The following is a 22,545-nucleotide window of genomic DNA, read 5'->3' as shown; positions in this document are numbered from 1 at the left end:
CATAGAAGTTGTACCTATGTGGCTGTTGGGCTTACCAAGGCTCAGTTTCTGACTGCACTCATTGCAAATTACAATGCTTTTGTCAGAGGCACACACATTAAAAAAATCCCACACTGCTGACTTTTTGGAAGTGTGCGATCTGGCGGTAACAGTAGAAGTTGGCGGAGTTGGCGGTATTGGCGGCAATGGCGGTGCGTTGGCCGGCTGAACACAGGTGCCGATACATGTTGTTGCCCTGCTGATCCCTGCGGGCTGTCCTCCCTGCTTCTTCTAAGTCTTATTCTCCTACTGCCTCTCTGACTCTCCGTCTCTCCATCTGAACTACCCTCCTCTTGCTCTCTTCTACTAGGCACCCACAAAACATCAATCTCCTCATCATCATTCTCCTCAGATGCATCAATTTCTTCTGACACATCACAGAAGGAAGCAGCAGCGGGGACCTCCTCCTCATCACTCATTATGTCCATCTCTATCGTGTTCTCTGCCAGAATTAAATCTGGTGTAAGGTCCTCATCTCCTTCATCTTCTTCTGGCAATAATGGTTGCGCATTACTCAGTTCAAGAAACTCATTGGAAAATAACTCCTCTGACCCCAGTGAAGAAGGGGCACCGGTGGTGGAGGAAGTGTTACGTGGGGTGGCCATAGCAGTGGAGGATGAGGAGGATGTTGTGGTAAAGTTAGAAACGGTAGAGGATGGGGTGTGCTGTGTAAGCCAGTCAACTACCTCTTCAGCATTTTGGGAGTTCAGGGTCATTGGCTTTTTAAAACTGGGAAATTTGCTAGGGCCACAGGATTGCATAGCAGCACGGCCCCTAGCACGGCCTCTGCGTGGCGGCCTGCCTTTGCCTGGCATTATTTTTAAAAAACAACAACAACAACAAAAACTCAGTTGGTTTTTCTGGAAACGATAATACACACAGCTAGATGGCGGGTTGAAGAAAACACTGTGCAAATAATGCCTACAAAGTCAACGTATACACTACTACAGCGGTGGATACGGATTACGTAAAATATATGAATGCTGCTTGAAAAAAAGTAACTCAAGTGGTTTTTCTAGAGACGATAATATTATCAATATTTAGACAAAATGTGAACAAGGTCACACAGCTCGATGGCGGGTTGAAGAAAACAGTGTGCAAATAATGCCTACAAGGTCAACGTATACACTACTACAGCGGTGGATACGGATTACGTAAAATATATGAATGCTGCTTGAAAAAAAGTAACTCAAGTGGTTTTTCTAGAGACGATAATATTATCAATATTTAGACAAAATGTGAACAAGGTCACACAGCTCGATGGCGGGTTGAAGAAAACAGTGTGCAAATAATGCCTACAAGGTCAACGTATACACTACTACAGCGGTGGATACGGATTACGTAAAATATATGAATGCTGCTTGAAAAAAAGTAACTCAAGTGGTTTTTCTAGAGACGATAATATTATCAATATTTAGACAAAATGTGAACAAGCTCACACAGCTCGATGGCGGGTTGAAGAAAACAGTGTGCAAATAATGCCTACAAGGTCAACGTATACACTACTACAGCGGTGGATACGGATTACGTAAAATATATGAATGCTGCTTGAAAAAAAGTAACTCAAGTGGTTTTTCTAGAGACGATAATATTATCAATATTTAGACAAAATGTGAACAAGCTCACACAGCTCGATGGCGGGTTGAAGAAAACAGTGTGCAAATAATGCCTACAAGGTCAACGTATACACTACTACAGCGGTGGATACGGATTACGTAAAATATATGAATGCTGCTTGAAAAAAAGTAACTCAAGTGGTTTTTCTAGAGACGATAATATTATCAATATTTAGACAAAATGTGAACAAGCTCACACAGCTCGATGGCGGGTTGAAGAAAACAGTGTGCAAATAATGCCTACAAGGTCAACGTATACACTACTACAGCGGTGGATACGGATTACGTAAAATATATGAATGCTGCTTGAAAAAAAGTAACTCAAGTGGTTTTTCTAGAGACGATAATATTATCAATATTTAGACAAAATGTGAACAAGCTCACACAGCTCGATGGCGGGTTGAAGAAAACAGTGTGCAAATAATGCCTACAAGGTCAACGTATACACTACTACAGCGGTGGATACGGATTACGTAAAATATATGAATGCTGCTTGAAAAAAAGTAACTCAAGTGGTTTTTCTAGAGACGATAATATTATCAATATTTAGACAAAATGTGAACAAGCTCACACAGCTCGATGGCGGGTTGAAGAAAACAGTGTGCAAATAATGCCTACAAGTCAACGTATACACTACTACAGCGGTGGATACGGATTACGTAAAATATATGAATGCTGCTTGAAAAAAAGTAACTCAAGTGGTTTTTCTAGAGACGATAATATTATCAATATTTAGACAAAATGTGAACAAGCTCACACAGCTCGATGGCGGGTTGAAGAAAACACTGTGCAAATAATGCCTACAAGGCCAACGTATACACTACTACAGCGGTGGATACGGATTACGTAAAATATATGAATGCTGCTTGAAAAAAGTGACTCCGGTGTTTTTTCTGGAGACGGTAATATTATGGATATTTAGACAGAATGGGAACAAGGTCACACAGCTCGATGGCGGGTTGAAGAAAACAGTGTGCAAATAATGCCTACAAGGCCAACGTATACACTACTACAGCGGTGGATACGGATTACGTAAAATATATGAATGCTGCTTGAAAAAAGTGACTCCGGTGTTTTTTCTGGAGACGGTAATATTATGGATATTTAGACAGAATGGGAACAAGGTCACACAGCTCGATGGCGGGTTGAAGAAAACAGTGTGCAAATAATGCCTACAAGGCCAACGTATACACTACTACAGCGGTGGATACGGATTACGTAAAATATATGAATGCTGCTTGAAAAAAGTGACTCCGGTGTTTTTTCTGGAGACGGTAATATTATGGATATTTAGACAGAATGGGAACAAGGTCACACAGCTCGATGGCGGGTTGAAGAAAACAGTGTGCAAATAATGCCTACAAGGCCAACGTATACACTACTACAGCGGTGGATACGGATTACGTAAAATATATTATGGCTGCTTGAAAAAAGTCACTCCGGTGTTTTTTCTGGAGACGGTAATATTATGGATATTTAGACAGAATGTGAACAAGGTCACACAGCTCGATGGCGGGTTGAAGAAAACAGTGTGCAAATAATGCCTACAGGGCAAATAATGCCTAAAAGGTCAACTTATACACTACTACAGCGGTAGTAAAATAAAAAAAAGTAAAATAAAAAAAAAATGAATATTAAAAAAAAAAAATTAAAGTTGGTGCTGCTGAACTACTAGGAGCAGCAGATTAGCACACCAGTCCCACTCCCCAACACTGCTAGACTAATAGCACTGGGCTCTTATAGTAGTAGTAGTAGTAGTAGTAGTAAAACAACAAAAAAATAAATAAAAGCAGTCCTTACAAGGACTACTGTTATTGCAGCAGTCAGCAGATGAGATCAGAAGCAGGACAGCTGCCCACTGCAGCTACATACAGAGCACTGCAGTAGAAGGTAGATTACTAGCCAGCAAAGCTACCTAAGCTTAAATGTCCCTCAAACCCCTGCAGACTTCTGTCCCTCCAATAACAGAGCAGTATCAAAACGATTACTAGCCAGCAAACTTTCAACTGTCCCTGAAATCACTAACAGGCAGCAGCTCTCTCCCTACACTATCTCTTCAGCACACACAGGCAGAGTGAAAAAACGCTGCAGGGCTTCGGTTTTTATAGGGAAGGGGAGTGGTCCAGGGGAGAGCTTCCTGATTGGCTGCCATGTACCTGCTGGTCTGGGGTGAGAGGGCAAAAAAAAGCGCCAACAATGGCGAACCCAAAATGGCGAACGTCGCGCGACGTTCGCGAACTTCCGGCGAGCGCGAACACCCGATGTTCGCGCGAACAAGTTCGCCAGCGAACAGTTCGCGACATCTCTAGTTGTAAGTCACCAACTTTGATGATTATTGGATTCCAACAACACTGTTGTCATTTAAAACATGATATCATGGGCAAGGCTTAACTAAAGTTCACCAAATTAGAATCTTCACAACACAGACGCCAACTACCAGCAGAAATTAACACAACAAACTCTTAAGTTTATATCTATATCAATCTTGCCTGAAATAGTCGACATTTTAAGTAAGCCAAGAAAACAAATGAAATATAAATACAGTAGGAGGAGAGGCTATTTCTGAACATATAGTGTAAACGTAGGTATTCTGGGCATCTTTAAATCGTTAACTCAACTGATAAATATTTTAGAAACACAGGTCCATTCTTTTCTATGTCCACAAATTAATGGCTACGGTGGACAAGCCCCATGGTTTATTTTATATAAAAGACCTCTGAAATAAAACTCCAATTCTGATTCATATTTTCATGAGGTACAGGCATTATTATGTTAAAGATTACCAGCTCTTAATGAGAACCTGTCTCCGAATCCCTTCTGTGATTTTCAAGGATAGCATTGAACTGTATATACATATATCTATGATTCTCAAAAAACAACACATATATCAAAATACCATATTATATCTCAACCGACAAAACCATTAGCCTAATGATTTCTGCTATTTACATTATAAAGTACATTTGTTATAGAAATATGCTGTATTGTAGTCTCCCCTTGAGGCTTCTGTACATTAAGAAATACATAAAAAGTGATATGGCCTGTGGCCAATTGTAAATGTGATTTTCTAAGAAATCAAAACACAAATGGGAGCTAGGACAAAATCCTAGGCTTAAGGCTTTTCCAACTACACCCTTACAAAAACAATCCGCTTTATGTACAACTGGAACATAGAAACTGCAATCTTTAAACAAAAACCCTTTGTACATATTTACATACATTTGCAAAAAATATACATAAAACAAAAGAAATATGGCACTGCACCATTTTACTACAAGCATTATATTTTGAACAGACCTAACATTTGCTGTCTAGTAACACAGATCAACCAATCAAATATTGTTTTAATCAAAAACAAGACCAGCAAATGCTGCATGCGATTGGTTGCTATGGCTTACTAGAACTGGGTCAAACTCTGCACATGTTATTACACATTAAAAAGAAAAATTAAAATAAAAGGAAGTCACTGCAAGGTTGAACAAGGTTGAATTTTTGCAAATTTTGCAAAAACAGTTAAATGGGCCGGTTTTGCTCATCAGTATAGAACATTCTTTATATTTGACATTGTTAGTAAAACATGTTCATATTTTTCCATAACACTGACTACATTTTTTATATACTGTACAATCTGAGGGGATTTAGATTTTCTTTTTCTCTCTTTTTCATTTTTTTTTTTTACAAAATGAAAAGTCTTTGGTGGGTCATTAGGGAATCTCAATATGTTGAACACCCAACTTGCATCCGTATTTGTAAAAATTATGAATTCCAAAGGTTGACAAAGAGTCAGTTGAAGTCTACTAAACTAAAGTCTACTATAATAAATTGCTTTAGAATGAATAGCTGCTTAATGGTAGCAAGTAGGCAGAATTATTTACACTAACATAGTGAAAAGTCATAAGCTTTCTCACTTCATTTAGTTCCACACATGGCTTGGGTGGCTGAGATCTCTTGTTGTTCTAATAAAAATGAACATGTTTCATTTATGACATAATATACTAATGCAGTGAGAAATATGCGGAACTGCTAAATAATTTGGTGAGTTGAGTTCACAACCTTTTTCCTTCAAATGCAACAAAACAACAAGGGAAAAGGGGAGCATTGGGATTTTAATGGCACAAAAGCAGTTGAAATATTAAACTGTATCAAACTCAGGAGAAAAATTAAATGAACCAAAACCCTGACACAAATTTAAAACTATGTAAAAATAATGAAATAAACACAGTTCGTAAATCTATTATTATTGCATTATAATCCAAAAAGTTGGACGGTGCTGGGTGTGAACAAAGTTTTCTATCTCTATCTTCTTAATATATAGTTTACAAACAGATATCATTTTAATGTTTTTAATGTGTCAAATATGGTAGCCAGTTCTGTTGAACAATGTTGGATCATGGAAAAAACTATTCTTTTGTTGTGTATCTGCTTTTCTACATAAATTACTACCCAAAGTAGCTGTTTAGTCATAAATTATTATAATATACTGCTGTGGTCAACCATGGATGACCCAATAATTGTTGTTGTGGATTCTATAAAATGTAATTAAATATTTAAAAATAAAATTAGCCAATTCTCTGAATTATAGTGAATACAAAGTTATAAAAAAACTTAAAGAATTAAAGGTTTGTAATGCATTAAAATAATATTATATTTCAAAGGGATTTTTTTTTAAAGATTGTCCATTATGCCCATCTGGTGGTTTAATTACCTATCATATTTATAAAAAGGGTCAATTTAATAACAACTCTGCCACTTTTTCATTAGAAGAGCTTTAAAAATAACACAAGAGCATTTCACTCTCACAAAGGGTTTTTCACTACGTAGAATCTGAATTCTTACTATTAACCTTGTAATTAACCAGATAGCACTGCCATGTTGCAGAGTGCTATATATGGAGTTCATTATTTACTACTTCCAATGAGCTTGCAAGTATGGTTTTGAAGTGTGGTCGAAAACTGGAAGAAACATATGAATGTCATGTAGATATTGCTCTTTACCACTCTGCCAATGTGCATTCTTGCATATTCATTGGATCATTAGGGTTGTTGCGCCACTCTACAACAAAGAAGATTCAATTAACCCCTTTCTACAGTCTGAGAAGTAATTTTCTAATTACACTTCCCACACTTTATACTTATTGTAAGAGTGGAAGCAATCTGATTGGTCAACCCAGGGGTCATTTTATAGAACTGTATAGGTTTTTGGTTCTGAACTGAATAGAACTTGATGGGCCATTCCTCCCACACTCCATTAAAATACAGGCAAGTTAATTGATTCCTGATGAAGCTGACCCTAGTTTGAATGTTCTAGGGTTTTTGTGCCTATCTACAACACAGAAAATTAAATGAACTCCTTTTTACAGTCTGAGGAGTAACTTTTTTTATTACACTTCCCACATCTTATACGTATTATCTTCATTTTATAAAACCATACAGGTTTTTGGACCTAGTTATGGGCTAGCGACTGAAAAGTTAATTTGATGGGCCATTCCTCCCACACTTCATTAAAATATAGGCAACTTAAATAATTCCTGATGAAACTGGCTTTAGTTTGAATGTTTTAGGGTATTTTCATGGTAGGGGCAGTGATAAACAATCTCTCTTAAGTGCTGCATAAATGGTGAGATATGGATAATAAATAAAAAACATGTTTTCAGCCTATTAACTAAAGCTATAAGCATAAGCATACAATACTTTCCTTTCAAAAGAAGTCACTAATAGCATTCAATGCTGGTTATCACCTATATTCCTATATTAAAACAAAAGTAGGAAAAGCATGGAAATAGTAATTTATTTAATTTTTCTCTGCAAATATCGACTTACCTTGTCTTCTCCAAATAATATTACAAAATATATAAAACATGTACTTATCCCATAATATGTCACATTTACAGCTACTTAACTATGTCTAAGACAACCATGCCCTTGTAAATGTATAAACCTTTTATCATTTCATATGTACCATTTTACATGGGTGCAATCTCTCACAAACCATATGGAACCACTTCAGATGGGATGGCTTAATACTAAAAATATGTCCTCGTGGTGGGGATGTAAGTCTTGAGAGGAACCAAATCTGCCTTAGCCTTGACCATCACCACCAGACGAACTGACTTCATTCACTATTAAAACAAACCTTTGGAATAGGAGCACCATGAAGAAGCAACAAATTTATCCAGCTCAGAGTCAGAACTAAAGTGGGGGTAAATAAGTCAACTGAATGGGGGAAATTTTAATGTTTTACAACATAAAGTTCCACCTCCATCCCTTGCCTGTGCTGTGAGATGTAGAACAAGGGGAGGCAAATTTATCAAGGGTCGAATTTTGAATTCATGTTCTCTTAAACTTCCCTAAATTCGAAATTCAACTAGTCAAATGTATTAGTAAAATCGAATTTTCGAAACTTGAACGAATTTAAATGACCCAAAAACTCTATGATAAATCTTGAAATTCGAATTTGAATTAAAACTCAAATTGAGTTTGGATAATTCACAATTCAAATTTGAGAGTTTTTTTAATTCAAATTAGAATTTTCACTGTAAACTGAATGAAGGTCAGCGAGATCACACAAGTTGGTGGTACTCAAATTATATTTATTGCTGAAAAGGCCTTAGGCTTAAAGTTATTCCACTGATTCACCGTGGCCAGCTTTTTTCATGATGCATCATTGTCAAAATGGTTCACTTGATTGGTAACCAAAATCAATTCAATTCAATTTTCAAATTGGGCGTTTGTTTTGGGAATATCTCTCCTTTAAAAGCCTGATTGCTGGCTGGGGAGGATTTAGCCCTCAGTGAAAAAACAGCGTTCAACGGACATTGATTACAGGTAATGCTAAAATGCACATAAAATATAAAACAAGTTAGGGACCGCCATTCGGGGTTTACCTTGACGTGGTATGGTGGCTTATCAATTTTATGATCATAACTTTGTAACAAAATAACCCCTGTTTTGGGTACATATGCAATAGCATTTATTATACTTATATATATATACTTTAAAGCCTTTAGAGTGCTCCCACAACCCCCCTGTTTTAACCAAAATCAATTACTTGTTGAGATTTAGCTCTTGTCTATTTGTTGAGGATCTAACTTCAGTGCCAAAACAGCTTGTGAACCTTCTACAGACAATATCCTTATCCAGTGAGAAGTCCTTGATGCCCAGTTATTTGCAAAGCCAGGTCAGTCAGTTAGGTTTTATAGCCTTTATGTGTAACTGGTACACATGTTATCAGCAATCTTCCATCTGCTAAATGAACCTAAAACTATTTTTATACTGAATAGCATGCAAAAAATAGAAGTATAACAGAATACCCATGTCACAACACCATGGTGCCCACAATGATGACTATATGCGCTGTGTGCAAGAATTAAAGTGACATGAAATAGTGATCCTTAGAATTATAGCATAATTTGCATCTAGAAGCAGGCATATGCAACTGCATAAGTTGCTCGAAATAGTGCATAAATAAGGCTCGAAATGTTTACAGTAATTTGGTTTTGTTGCACATGGGATGTGCACTGAGTATCTGCAATCAGTAAATTCAATTGTGATGTTTGGCATAAGGCATTGAAATATGATTTTATAAAATGTACCTTTCAAGGGGCATATGTATAGAGTGTGTTTCAGTTTTTGTCCCTTAAACGGCTAATTTTTCTGCATATTTTTTCAACAATGCTGTTGAGCAGTGGTGTTGTAATCAGTTATAATTTAGACTCCTTGACTGTATTATCCTTCAGGAAGCTTTCACTCAAGCACATGGATGGAAATATATAAAGAAGGAATGCTTTACACAGTAATATGTTATACCCTTATCTATTTTTGTAAAGATCCACCCCAGTGGTTAGCTACCTGCATTTCAATCACTGCTAGACATGAAGACCATGATACCAGTAGTTGCTACAGATATGTTTAATTGTTACTTTGGGGAAGGTTACATGGACTAACAACAAGTATCATCGTTTTCCCACAAGGGAAACAGTAAGACCTATCTGCAGTTTCAAGTAGCCACTAGATGCGGCATGGTTGACTGAATTTAAACTGAAAATCATGATAAATTCTGTCTGTAATCCATTATGCAAATTGCTATAAGGCTGTCTTAGTCAGCTCCCTGTCCTTTCACACATCTGGTAAGTCAGTGGTGCAGCACAAACTTAGTGATCCCCTTTTCAAGTAATTAGATGAAGTAGTCACTGTGGAGGCCAATATGTTAGATACCTGTCTCTAACCACTAATCTATTGCACTTTACCTCCATGTTCTCCGTCAGATTTTCAGACTTGATATAGTTAATGGCATGGACTTTCCATTGAGCTATCTTGTAGCTGCCCCTTTGCACGGAAATTCAATGTATACAAAAATAAATCAAAAAACCAGCATGAAGGGTCTTGCTATAGCAAAAAATTGTGTAGTATTGCACAGTACTTTATGTACAACCGGGACCTTAAGTCGGTTGTACATACTATATACACTGTACAGTATATGTACTACATCTATCTATGTAAACTTACTATTACTTTTCAGATATGCATATGTATTTTCTAAGGCTCTTTATAGTCATTGGAGCTTGTTACAATTTGCAAAAAAAGCTCACCATGACATTGGCTACTTGCTAAAAAGGCAAGTATGACAGGTTTTGTCAAATTAACTTTGCATTGGAGGACATTCACGTCTATTCAGCCAGGTGAAATTATACCAGTGCGACCATTTAACAATTCGCCAATTTATAAAAAGCTCCAATGCATGTTTTCGGCAAGAATAAGAGATATCAGAGATACCAGACACCAAGTGATACCATAATAATGACAGAGCAGCCAATGCTACATCCCATTATCAACATATTAGTATTATTATCTTAATGCTAATATAATATATACGTCATATCTTGATGGTGTAAATTCGCCAGTGTATTTTATGGTTCAATAAACTGACAAATTTATGCAGTGAATTTAAGGCAGCAATAACTTGGTATATAACTTGCTCACAATGGTGTAAGTATAATTAAATATCACCACAAAACCATGGTGCTTTAGACAAATAAATTTGCCCTTTAATTAACATGATCCACTTACAGAGGCAGTAATAAGTAAACTACAATAAAATAAAAAACAGGTTTTGGCTCCAAAAACTATATTTGGGTATGAATTACTGAAATATTAATGCAAATGAAAGTTTTGTTGTTGCCAATCCTTTCAACTTTTTTTTTTGCATAAACATTGTATTATGATATATAGGATAATATAAGATAAGAGATAAGATCTGTTTCAGCTGCAAAAAATACTGTATAGGGATCACACGAGACAGGAGGTGTAGTCCTTTGTATGTGTTTGTGCACTCTACATTACATTCCAAGTTCATTAACCAAACAACATCAGATTCATAAATTGACAATTGCATCTTCATAAATACTGGATCAACAAGTACATTTTTAGACAGTTGTCACTTCTGATGCGCGCTAGTCAATATGTCAAATCTCTATATACAGCAGATTGCAAAAGTAAATAGACAAGCACTGTAAAAAAATCCAATCACGTTTCTGCTTCTTTTCTTGGTTACCTGCATATCAAAATATCCACCATCCATCTCAATAATAAAAACAGTCATCTAAATGTCTTAACATCGAAGATGCTTCTTGCTTGACATGTCATTCCAAATTCTGTGCATTTCTTCAGGACCTATTTGATGCACTGTGATTACCCGTCGGTATCTACATAAGCTGTAGGCCATTTTCCAGTGATTAAAGCCACTGTTTTGAAATGGGTGAATACCAAGCTTCCGTAAACAAAGCCCTACATAGACATCTTCAAGATGCAAAAGTCTGGTATGAAGAGAAGTTTTATAAATGAGTTCCGCAACATCAGCAGAATAAATATAGCCAGTTCCTGAACAGAAAGGAGGGTAATTGCTCTCTGGGTATAAGTCTCTAGGCATGTACCACTTACTCCGAACATCCCTTATAGGTCCTCCGTTTATAACATATCCAGTAAAGTACCTTCTCCGAGGCTTTGTGGTGGGTTTCAGTAACTTATAAATCAGGTTATCCATATTTACAAAAATATCACTGTCTGTTTTCATGACATATTTTGCTTTTGAGCAGAAGGTGGCTACCCATCTCATACCCATCAGTGTTTTGAGAGTTAGGTTATGGTAGGAGTCTATGAAGTCTTCTACAACAATATCATGAAAGATCTGACTTTCTTGCTCAACCATCTGATTTAAGACTGGATCTGAGTTTTTGCCTAAAAGAAAAAGCGTGACAATTTTAATTCCTTTAAAGTTGCTTTCATTTCCCCAGGTTTCTCGAATTGCTTGTCTTGCATCAAACTCCTTATGGGTTGTGCTTATAAGAATTACCAGGAAAGGACTGTCGTTTCCACATTTTTCCGGCTCATTTATAACAAATTCAAAAGAATGCGGGTTTATGGGTCGAGTTCTTATGTTACCAAATGTAACATTTTTTTGAATAATGGCTATATTGCCTACTCTGTGGGCTGTGTATGAAGAAGTTGGGCGAGTAACACTTAGATACCACAGGGCACTTGCCCAGCACACAACTGTCAATATATATAAACACGAGACCTTTGAAGCCATTATTTCTTTGGTCTTTTAGGCAAAGTGTTCAACCAGTGTTCCTATTTCATTTATCATTTTGTAATCCACAGAAGGCAACATAATAACCCACAAAATTCTCTTCAGAAATTTGTGGATCTTTCAAAATATCTGAAATCCCGCAGCAAATTTTTTTTCATTGTCTTGAAGTCTGAATAATTTCATTGTATTTTGAACAGTTTCTGAAAAACAAAAATAGAATAGCAAATTATTTAAAAATATATTTCAGACGAAAAAAAAAGTTACAATTATACAGGACAGCCAATTCTCTACTGTAAAAGGCTGAAAACATTTTAATTTAATAAATACAGCAAATGGCTCTCAACAGAAAAGCAAATGTAATGTTTAATAAAATATTAAACCTTACAAACAAATATTGCCTCGTACATTGTGTAAAGTTGAAAGAAATATTATATAATTGCCCAAAGAATGGCGAGGTGTTTAAGAATGTGAGTGCTGTAAAAACTCAAACTCTGAAAAAGAAATGTCATAATCAAAATTTTTTTTGCTTGACAGCTAACATATTTGCAAACACACTCAAATTGATTTTGAAGTCAATTTGGCATGCAATGGCCTGTTTACTATAAAACACTTAGCCTTGTGTTTTATATGGGCATGGAACTCCTCTGTGACTTATAATATTTTTATATTTTACTATAGGGGTACATTATTCATGATATACTGTTAAACCTATATTCTCTCATATGTAACAGCAATCTCGGTTGAGATAAACTACATACTGTATATTCATAGGCATTACAGATAGGGAAATATATATGTAACTATATGGATTTGCCCCTCACATTTGACTTGCTCCCTCTATATATTTACAATTATTTGATCAACATAACCCAAGTTTTAGGCTAAATACTGTATTTTATATATTTGCAGCAGCCTTCAATGTTGCATACACATTTATACTATTAATGTATTTTAGTATGAATGCTGTTGCTTATCAATTTATTTATAGCTGAATTTGCAAGGTCTGCATATGATTTTCAGCCCACTGAACAGGAAGAATGAGATGAATTCAAACGAAAGCAGATTTTCCTTCCATTGAAAGAGTAAGGAAATATTGGTTCATTGTGCTTGAGTTTGGCAATAGCAAAACCGTTTATATTACTCTAAATATTATTGCTTTAACAGAAGGTATCTTGACAAAGGATATGAGAACGTAGGTTCTCTGTAAAATGAAAAGATGAAAAAAGCTGCAGGTGTCTCTGATCTCAATCGATTTATAATGTTAGAAACTATTTGGTGAACCATTTATAAGCTGAACATTTATATACACTGTGTAACTCCAGCCTTAGAGAGGAGATTTCAAGTATAACGTTTTCTTCTGACATTAAATTAGGAGGGAGACAATTGTAGAAGGATGTACATTTTAGAGTTTCTTCATAGTAAAAACAAAAATCTGTTAGGACTGGCCAAAGATACATTTTCAGTGCCATTATTTGCCATAAACTTATTACTATCAATAATACCCTTTAATGAATGGGAGATGACAACCAGGTGGGATGTATAAAGATCTAATTAAAGGGACACTAACCCAAATATAAAGTTGTCCAACAGTGCCCTCTAGTTCTCTATAGCGATGCCTAAATAGCTATGGAAAACAATTTATTAATAAGAATTCGCCAGACCAAAAAAGTCATTGTAGATGCAAGAGAATTCAACAGTAGGAATGCTGATTCCTAGCACTATATCAGGCATTTTGCTGTTATCTTACATACAGTGGTTATTATGTAATTTTTGTCTTCATTATATGACACTGGAATCAACACTAGGGATAAAGGACAGACTTGTTCAGTCCAAGGAAACTGTGCTTAAAGATTCCATCTCCAGAAGGAGAATAGGGAAACCGATTTATACAGATCAGTTGGGATCCTCATTGGAGGATTATTTTGCAAAAAAAAATTTTGCACAAAAAAAATGTTGCACAATACAACGCTGATGTTTCTGGACTACAACTGGCAGCACGCCTTAACCTTGATAATATTTAAAATCATGCTGGGATTTGTAGTCCAGCAACAACTTAGTAAAATGTGGTTGAGCAGTGTGATACAGTAGGGTTTAGTGACAGTTTTATCAACAATTCCAAGATCAGGGGATCATATTGTGCAGTCTACACCAGGGATCCACAGTAAAACGTAAGAAAAAGCAGAAGGCCAACAATGTGAAACAGTTTGGCTGCAGAAATACCTGCTGAGATTCTACAAAGAGTAATTCAATTCACAGAGTGTATACAATTTAATCAACACACCAAGGGCAAAGAGAATGAACAAACCCCTCACTTGACTAGTACAAAGCAGTTACACCAAAAGAACAGGAAAATGACCAACTTAGAAATTATAGCAAAACACCCTAGAACAATCAGCAAATACAGTATATCCCCAATTTTACATTTTTCAGGGCACCAGGAAAATGTAAAACAAGGGAAATGTGTTAAAGCAATTTATTCTTAAAGTACTTAAAGGATACAAGCACAGATATCCGTTTTAATATGAAATACAAAAGGAATGACAGTATAATGTACTGTTGCCCTGTAGTTTGCTCCATATACTCTACCATAGTTTATATAAACAAGCTGCTGTGTAGCCATGGGGCAGCCATTCAAGCACAGGATACACAGTAGATAACGGATAAGTTCTGAAGAATCCCATTGTATACAATAGAGCTTATCTGTTATCTGCAGTGTATCCTGTGCCTTTTCTCCTTTATTTAGCTTGAATAGCTGTCCCCATGGCTATACAGCAGCTTGTTTATATAAGCTATAGTTGTGTTTCTGAAGCCACTGCACCAGTGCAGTGCAACACTACATTATATTTGAATTACTTTAAAACACTTTCATTTGGTGTTACTGTTTCTTCAATAACAAGGGTTCACCATTGCAGCATTAATGTTACAAAAACCTTAAAAATGATATCGCCCTAATGCTTAGTTTTTATGATAGTGGCATTTTATTTACTGTATATATTGTGTCTAAAATTTTGCAGAGAACAAAACTGCAATGCATTCTGGGCAAAGAAATGGCAAACTGTGATTTAATGAGGAACCTTGAGTTTACGCGAAAGTAAACACATTTTATTTGTTTAACTTATTCTGTCGGCAGCAATTCGCCACTGAAACAACTGATTGCATTTTTTCACTCTCAAACTCCTTATACACAAAAGTGAAACAAATTGCTGCCTGGATCAAACAATCTTTTTGTGTTGTTGCCTGAAACCCCAACTTTATTGGATTATCCAGTGCAGATCATGGTGTCAAGAAACAACTTCAGGGACATCTGTCATTGACTTCTACATGATCTCAACATGATCTGAGATGGGAGTATTTTCGGATTCGGATTTTTAGCAGCTATAGCGTATAAAAATAATCTGTAAAAATTCAAGGTTTTTTTTTCCATGAAAAATTTAGGTTTTCCCCTTAAAATCTTTGACCAGATAAATTTGAAGTTTAATAAATAGGCCCCTTATTGTCTAAATGAACATAAAATCCACTTTAGAGTAGAATAATTCATGGTGCTTATTTTGTCAGATTTTGTCTAATTTAATCATCTACATGGAAGGCTGAATAGCAATGATCCATTAGTGAATGGCATTTATAAGCTAAACTGGTGTGATGATGTGTCCGAATTCCATACAGAGCTACAGTCAGATCTGACCTAATATTTAATTCCCAAATATATTTGTGCAAATTATTTGCATACTGGGTAAGTAACCCAGAACAAAATGGCACAAGACATACAGTGGAGCTGCTCAGTGCTTGAGTCACAATTTACCACCCATAAATTGGATTGTGAATATATTTATAGATTTATAGATCTGCTTATGCTATAAAGCATGTACTTACTTACTTTTACAATTTCAGAGCATTCATATTTTCTGGCTTCTTGTTCTTCAGTGCTTTTAAAACAAATAAGAGCCATCATATGAGTTTATTAAAAAAAGATGATTTGTACTCTTAAAAGTATGACCAACAGGCCAGAACTTATAAGTAGTCAGCGGCTTTAATTTTTACATTGTCAGCACATTCATAATCCCTCACAACAGACGCTTGTTATGGCTTAATTACTATTTGATTAATATTCTGGGTGAGCCAAAAGCATCAGTTAAAATTACAGAAAGTCATAATGTCAACTAGTTTAAAATAATGCTAGAAAATTTGATTTTTTTCCTTCTTTTTTTTTTGAAATTAAACATTTAAAGCCTGAGCAATAGGTGATAAGTTGGCTTGTTTGTTTGGAGTGTCCATTCAATTTCCTGGGGTAATCGGCATTATCCTCGTTTATTTACTAGCACCAGCAAGATGATATATTAAATTTATGAACAGCAGTGTTTTTGGAGGTATAGCTGGCTGAAATTCTAGACTTAACTTACTAGAAAACACAGAAGAATGTCTGCTGCCCATTCCTGCCTTATTGGGCAAAACATTGTGTGTGGCTGACACACCTTAAATCCAGCATTTCAAAAAAGCAATTTGTGTCTCTATTTCTGTAAAAAAACAAAAACCTAAGGCTTCCTATTAAGAGTATAGTAAATGTTCAGTAAATGAGAAAAAAAGTTTGCCAAGTGAATTTTTTTTTATTGTGTTGAAGATGGCTGTGTTTTCCCTATCACATTGCTGTGGAAAAGTACATTTTTTTATTCCAGGAACATAAATATATAGGTTTGCACTCCAGGAGGCACCATCTGCTCTTTCTCTAACATTGTTTGCCCAAGGAAAATGTGCATCAAAGTGGAAAACCCCCAAAGGACAGGTGGGGAATTTATTTCCACTTACCGGTGAGGATATATAAGGGGTTTCGTATCTAGCACAGGGTCTTCTCAAATAAATATGAAAGAAACAATTTAAGCTTTAGGAAATGTGCACCCTTCTGCAAAGGAAGGATTCCACACTGCAAAATCCCTGAGAACAAAATCCAATTTCCTCATTCAGTCCCCAGATATATGCACAGATGTCGTACATGGGCTTTCAAATTCACATATTATACATTCTTTTGTCAGTGCTGCAAAATGACATCAGGACACGCATAGTGCCTCTGCCTGTTTTCTTTGGGTTCATATTATAAGGCTTAATTTATGCTGACTTGTGAAAGGTAGAGCCTTCAAAAGCCCATCTCAGAAGTACTGGACCATTTGCTGCTGAATGAAGCTGTAAGACAAGGATTTTAATATGCTGATATTTTATAATGCATGACCTGTGTGTTTTTTTTCCTGAAGTGTTGCAATAGTTGAATAGTCTGGTTATAAATTTAACTGCATATAAGCTTGCAGTGTTGCCTAAAGTAGGCTTCATTTTTTTTTTAGTGTAGGTTTTTCTGCCTTATTTATCAGCATTAATAGCATCAGGAGTTTCACATATCCCTGCTAAGTAGCTACACTGCTTGATAGTGGTGTAACTACTTGTGGTGAAGGGGGTGCTATCTCCTCTGGGCCCTCAAAGTTTAAAGCAGGTGGCAGGGCAGGGGAAAGTTTTCACATTGGTAAGGCACAGCATTAGTGATGCCAGGCGCGAATTTGCGGCGAATTTCCACGTTTCGCCGGCGACAATTTCCGACGCCGGCGACAAATCCAGGCGCCCATTGACTTTAATGGGCATCAGAATTGTTGTTGGTGTCAAAAATATCTGGACGTCGGCGTCAAAATTCGGGTTTTGCTAATTTTTCCGCGAAACAGGAGAAATTCGCCCATCACTACACAGCATACATCCGGGTGTGAGGGCAAATCCTGCTCCCGGGCCTGGCTGTGACTAGTTATTCCAAGTTTCCAGTGCAGTGCCTATAACCCAGGGTGTATCACAGGTGAAAATATTGTTCTACGTCTGCTTTTGGCTTATAATGCTATATGTGACACTGCACACCTTCCACCTATTGAAATGTATTGTGTAACATGTGTTGCAGGTGGAAGGATCCATTTGGCTCCATCTGTATGTGGAGTGGTTTTTAAGAGATGATAAACGCTAGGACCACTTGATTTGCTTTCCATGTAGAGCTGGCATTTTATATCAGTTTTAAAGCGATACTGACACCAGAAATTAAACCTTTTTTTACATCATGACCTCATAATTTTGTCATAAAAGTATTTGCCTGATTCTTTTACACTACCTATTTAATCCTCCATGTTCCTCTATGAGGGGGCTGCCAGCAGTAGTCCGTTATCATTCCTCACAAGCCACCTCATTATTGAGGTTCTCACAAGCCATCTCAATATTGGACACCAAAGAATAGCAGTCTCTACTGAACATAGAAGTTTTATTTAAGAAATAGGGGTAAATTTATCAAAGAGGGAAGTTCCGCCACTAGAGTGAAATTCCGCAGCTCTCCATTTATTTCTATGGGATTTTGAAAGGCGTATTTATCAATGGGTGAAAGTGAAATTTCACTTTTAAAAACCCCATAGAAATGAATGGGAAGACATAGACACAGAGATACATACAGTAGGTAGATAAACCGAAAGATAACTATGTACTGTTCAGCACATTTTTTAGGCCTCAACCAACGCACCCATGCTGTGAGTCGCTGACTGATTTCACCTGCTCTCATTGGCTGTATCAGTACTGTATGTCAGCCAATTGCAGTGCACCATACAGCATGTTTGTGTTGTTTGCAGTAGGAAACAATGTTGGCACACACATGTACAATGTATATGTCAAACTCAAACTAATACTAAAACCTAATGGTGTAGAAGAATTTCTAAGTCAGCATCTAGTATTTAGGTTTTTTTTTATAATAACAACCATTTTCTTTAAGAAATCCAGCGGCTGCAAATGCAAAGGTGTTAAAATCAGAAGAACTCAGGTAAAGCTTCCAAGGGACCAAAGTGTCTCTAATCACAGGGCTACTACATAATGGGTTTGAAAAAGCACTGTACATGTTCCACACTTTTTAGAGCTCCAGCTGAGTACGGTTTTTATGCTGTATATTCTGGGAAGCCTTTGGCAAAACAATCAATAGAAGGCATTTGCAAAACATCTAAATTGTTGAAATGATTAATGGCTGGTGCCCGAATGTACTTGCAGCAAACGACATTGCCTTCTAATAGTGAGTAATTTTATCTATCCTGCATATTTAATTTACATATTCAATTTGCTTTGATGGCATGTACAGAATCAACATGCAATGCATAAATATCCCATAGAATAAGCTCTTTCTAACCAGTCAGACCTTTCTGTTGCCATGACTGTGTTGCAGAATGGTGAATTTTGTCGCTTTCGTGGCTTTTAAATTACCACTGTGAGCTGTAACTCTCAATACAAAACTAAATTATACCACACAGTTATTTTGCTGCTTAATGATGAGGTCATTCACATTATTATGCTCCCTTCAGTGTGCTTGAACTTGATGGGTTTTAGAAAACATTGTTATGCAGCTCATACTCATTGAAGTATTGAACTAGGCATTGCTATTAAATGCGATGCATGTCTGCAAATTCATTCTACCTGTTGTTTTTTGAGCCAATGCTGACAACATCTTCCTTTTTTAGGAAGACAGAAAGTGTCCAAGGATTTTCTGTAGATTTGGGAATTGCCGTAACTGCTTTTAAACATTAGAAATATTAAGACTACAGAGAATATAGTGTTTTTCATTGTGAACAGGTTGTGCTCAGCATGAGTTACCTATGTTACAATGCTTAAATCCCTCTTAAACCACACTACTTATCTAAAATACACATAACTTCACATTGAATATCTGTTGGCAAGCATGGGAACGGAAATGGGAACAAAGATGTTGAATATATGAATACATAAATAAATGCAATTTCTAGAGTCAAAATTTTTAGGCACATCCACTATATTCTGTAGTTATTTTCTGCACAAAGTGGACATAACAAAAGAAGTTATATCCCATATGTCCCCCTTTAAGTTGCTGACTAACTATAGGGTTTGAGAGCTGCTTTAGAAGTTGTTGTATTACCTTAGGCATCCATTTATTCCAGCCTTTATATTTTTGACTAATAAACCATGGGCCAGTTTTAATTCAGTGAGAAAGGGGTTTATCATGTAAAAAGTCATGGTCAAGATTCAATTTAAGATTAGTGATGGGCGAATTTATTCGCCAGGTGCAAATTCACGGAGAATTTGCGCGATTCGCCGCCAGCGAATAAATTCGCTAAACACCCGCAAAAATTCACGTCAAAAATTCGCCGGCATCAAAAATTCGCCGGCGTCAAAAAAAATTTCCAAAAAAACGGACGTTGGCGTCAAAAACGAGACGCCGGCGCCGTTTCACGAATTTTTCGGCGAAGTGAAATGGCGCAAATTCGCCCATCACTATTTAAGATGCAATTCAATTCAGAAAAACTTATCTCATGGTTTATCACATGAAAATGCTATTGAAGTCTATGGGAAAAAAATGGAACTGAATTTGGAGAAAAAATGTTTTCGCCTCAAATTTAATCCATAAGTTTTCATGCGATCATTTTTTTTCACTGAATTGAATCTGGCCCTATATTTGAAACATTTTTACTTCCCACAGCCTGTTTACCCAGTTTTTCACTTTTACACAGACCTTTTCCTTCAAGCAATGGTTACAGCATAGAAACGGCAGTGGGTCTTATAAAGGATAAATACCATTCTGCAATTAAAAAATTTCAGACAGAGCAGTCTAAGTTCAGCTTTCATGCTTACCTCTCTAGTGTGCTGATCATCTCTACAGTGTTCAGTGAATGCATCTCCACATTTTTACAGTTCAGCTGAACATTTTTCATTTTGGTTATACAGAAAGAACATATCTTAAAGAGAATGGACACTGCTTTAATACATATAAATGGAAATGAGACTGCATGGCTCAGGTAAGGGGTTCTACATGAAGAGCAAGTCTACTTAGGTCAAAATAAGTGAAACAACTATTTTTTTATAAAGGTTGAATGCAATGTAGAAATGGTATGAGTTGAGATCACTAGATAGGATGCATCAGTTATCATATCAGGTGGAGTTTGTAACTGAACGCAGCGTTATCCTGAGTAGTGATAATGAAAACTAAAGAGAGAGAGAAAAAGTAACTGCTAAGGCCTATAGCACATATAACACTCAACAACACTGCTGCCTTTTATTCACATTGACAGAAGCCAACCACCATGTGAAAGGTACTTTTCAGTTTGTGTGTTTTCAGGACAAAACCACCTGTCATAAGAATGACTGGCAGTTTTCATTAATGTAAATGAAAGGTAGCATCAAGTGTTTTCCATGCTGGCTGAAATATGATAACGCTCACACACATTTCACAATTTAGGAGCCAATTTATCACTGCTTGGTAGAAATAAACCGCACTGCAAAAGTTTGATCTGTAGTAAATCAGCTCCTTAATATATTCCTCCAATTTATTTCTTCAGGTTTGCCTGGTTTCACAAATAGGATATACATTACGGAGTGAACAATTAATAAATATTATGATGACAAAAATAATTTCATAGTAAGTTAATCAAGCCACAAAAGACACCACAAGATAATTAGGGATGTCGCGGACTGTTCACCCGCGAACTAATTCGCGCGAACATCGACCGTTCGCGTCCGCCGAATGTTCGCGAACGTCGCGCGACGTTCGCCAATTTGGGTTCGCCTTAGCTGGCGCTTATTTTTGCCCTCTCACCCCAGACCAGCAGATACATGGCAGCCAATCAGGAAGATCTCCCTCCTGGACCACCCCCACACCCCCTGGACCACTCCCCTTCCATATATAAACTGAAGCCCTGCAGCGTTTTTTCATTCTGCCTGTGTGTGCTTGGAAGAGCTAGTGTAGGGAGAGAGCTGTTTAGTGATTTGAGGGACAGTTGATAGTAACTTTGCTGGCTAGTAATCTACTTGATACTGCTCTGTATTGTAGGGACAGAACTCTGCAGGGATTTGAGGGACAGTGAGTTTAGGTTAGTTAGCTTTGCTGACTAGTAATCTACCTTCTACTGCAGTGCTCTGTATGTAGCTGCTGTGGGCACTGCTTCTGATCTCATCTGCTGACTGCTGTAATAACCCAATAGTCCTTGTAAGGACTGCTTTTATTTTCTTTTTTGTTTTTTTACTTTGCTACTATAAGAGCCCAGTGCTATTAGTCTAGCTGTGTTGGGGAGTGGGACTGGTGTGCTGCTCCTCCTAGTAGTTCACCACTACCAGCACCAACCAGAGTCAAAATTGTTACAAAGTATCTTATTTGCACCTGTTAGCTGTTCTGAGCTCTCTGCCAAAAGCTAAATAAGTTAGAAACTGTTTTTTTTCTGGCTGTTCAGTTCAGAGAAAAGAGGGACTGGTGTGCTGCTCCTCCTAGTAGTTCACCACTACCAGCACCAACCAGAGT

At 36.8% G+C, this 22,545-nt stretch overlaps 1 protein-coding gene across 1 annotated transcript in view; it reads right to left on the bottom strand.

The window, feature by feature from the left end:
• Positions 1–10,673: 10,673 nt before the first annotated feature.
• b3galt1.L (Beta-1,3-galactosyltransferase 1 L homeolog) overlaps positions 10,674–22,545 on the bottom strand; it is a 147,859-nt gene continuing 135,987 nt past the window's right edge. Inside the window, exon 4 of the mRNA XM_018235877.2 lies at positions 10,674–12,439. Within this exon, the coding sequence (XP_018091366.1) occupies positions 11,262–12,239 (978 nt within the window). The 5' untranslated portion in view covers positions 12,240–12,439 and the 3' untranslated portion in view covers positions 10,674–11,261. The remainder of the gene's footprint in view (positions 12,440–22,545) is intronic.

This window comes from Xenopus laevis, chromosome 9_10L (assembly GCF_017654675.1).
Source record: "Xenopus laevis strain J_2021 chromosome 9_10L, Xenopus_laevis_v10.1, whole genome shotgun sequence".
Lineage (NCBI taxonomy): Eukaryota > Metazoa > Chordata > Amphibia > Anura > Pipidae > Xenopus > Xenopus laevis.
Note: the sequence above shows the minus strand (reverse complement) of the source record. Positions and strands in the feature narration are given on the sequence as shown.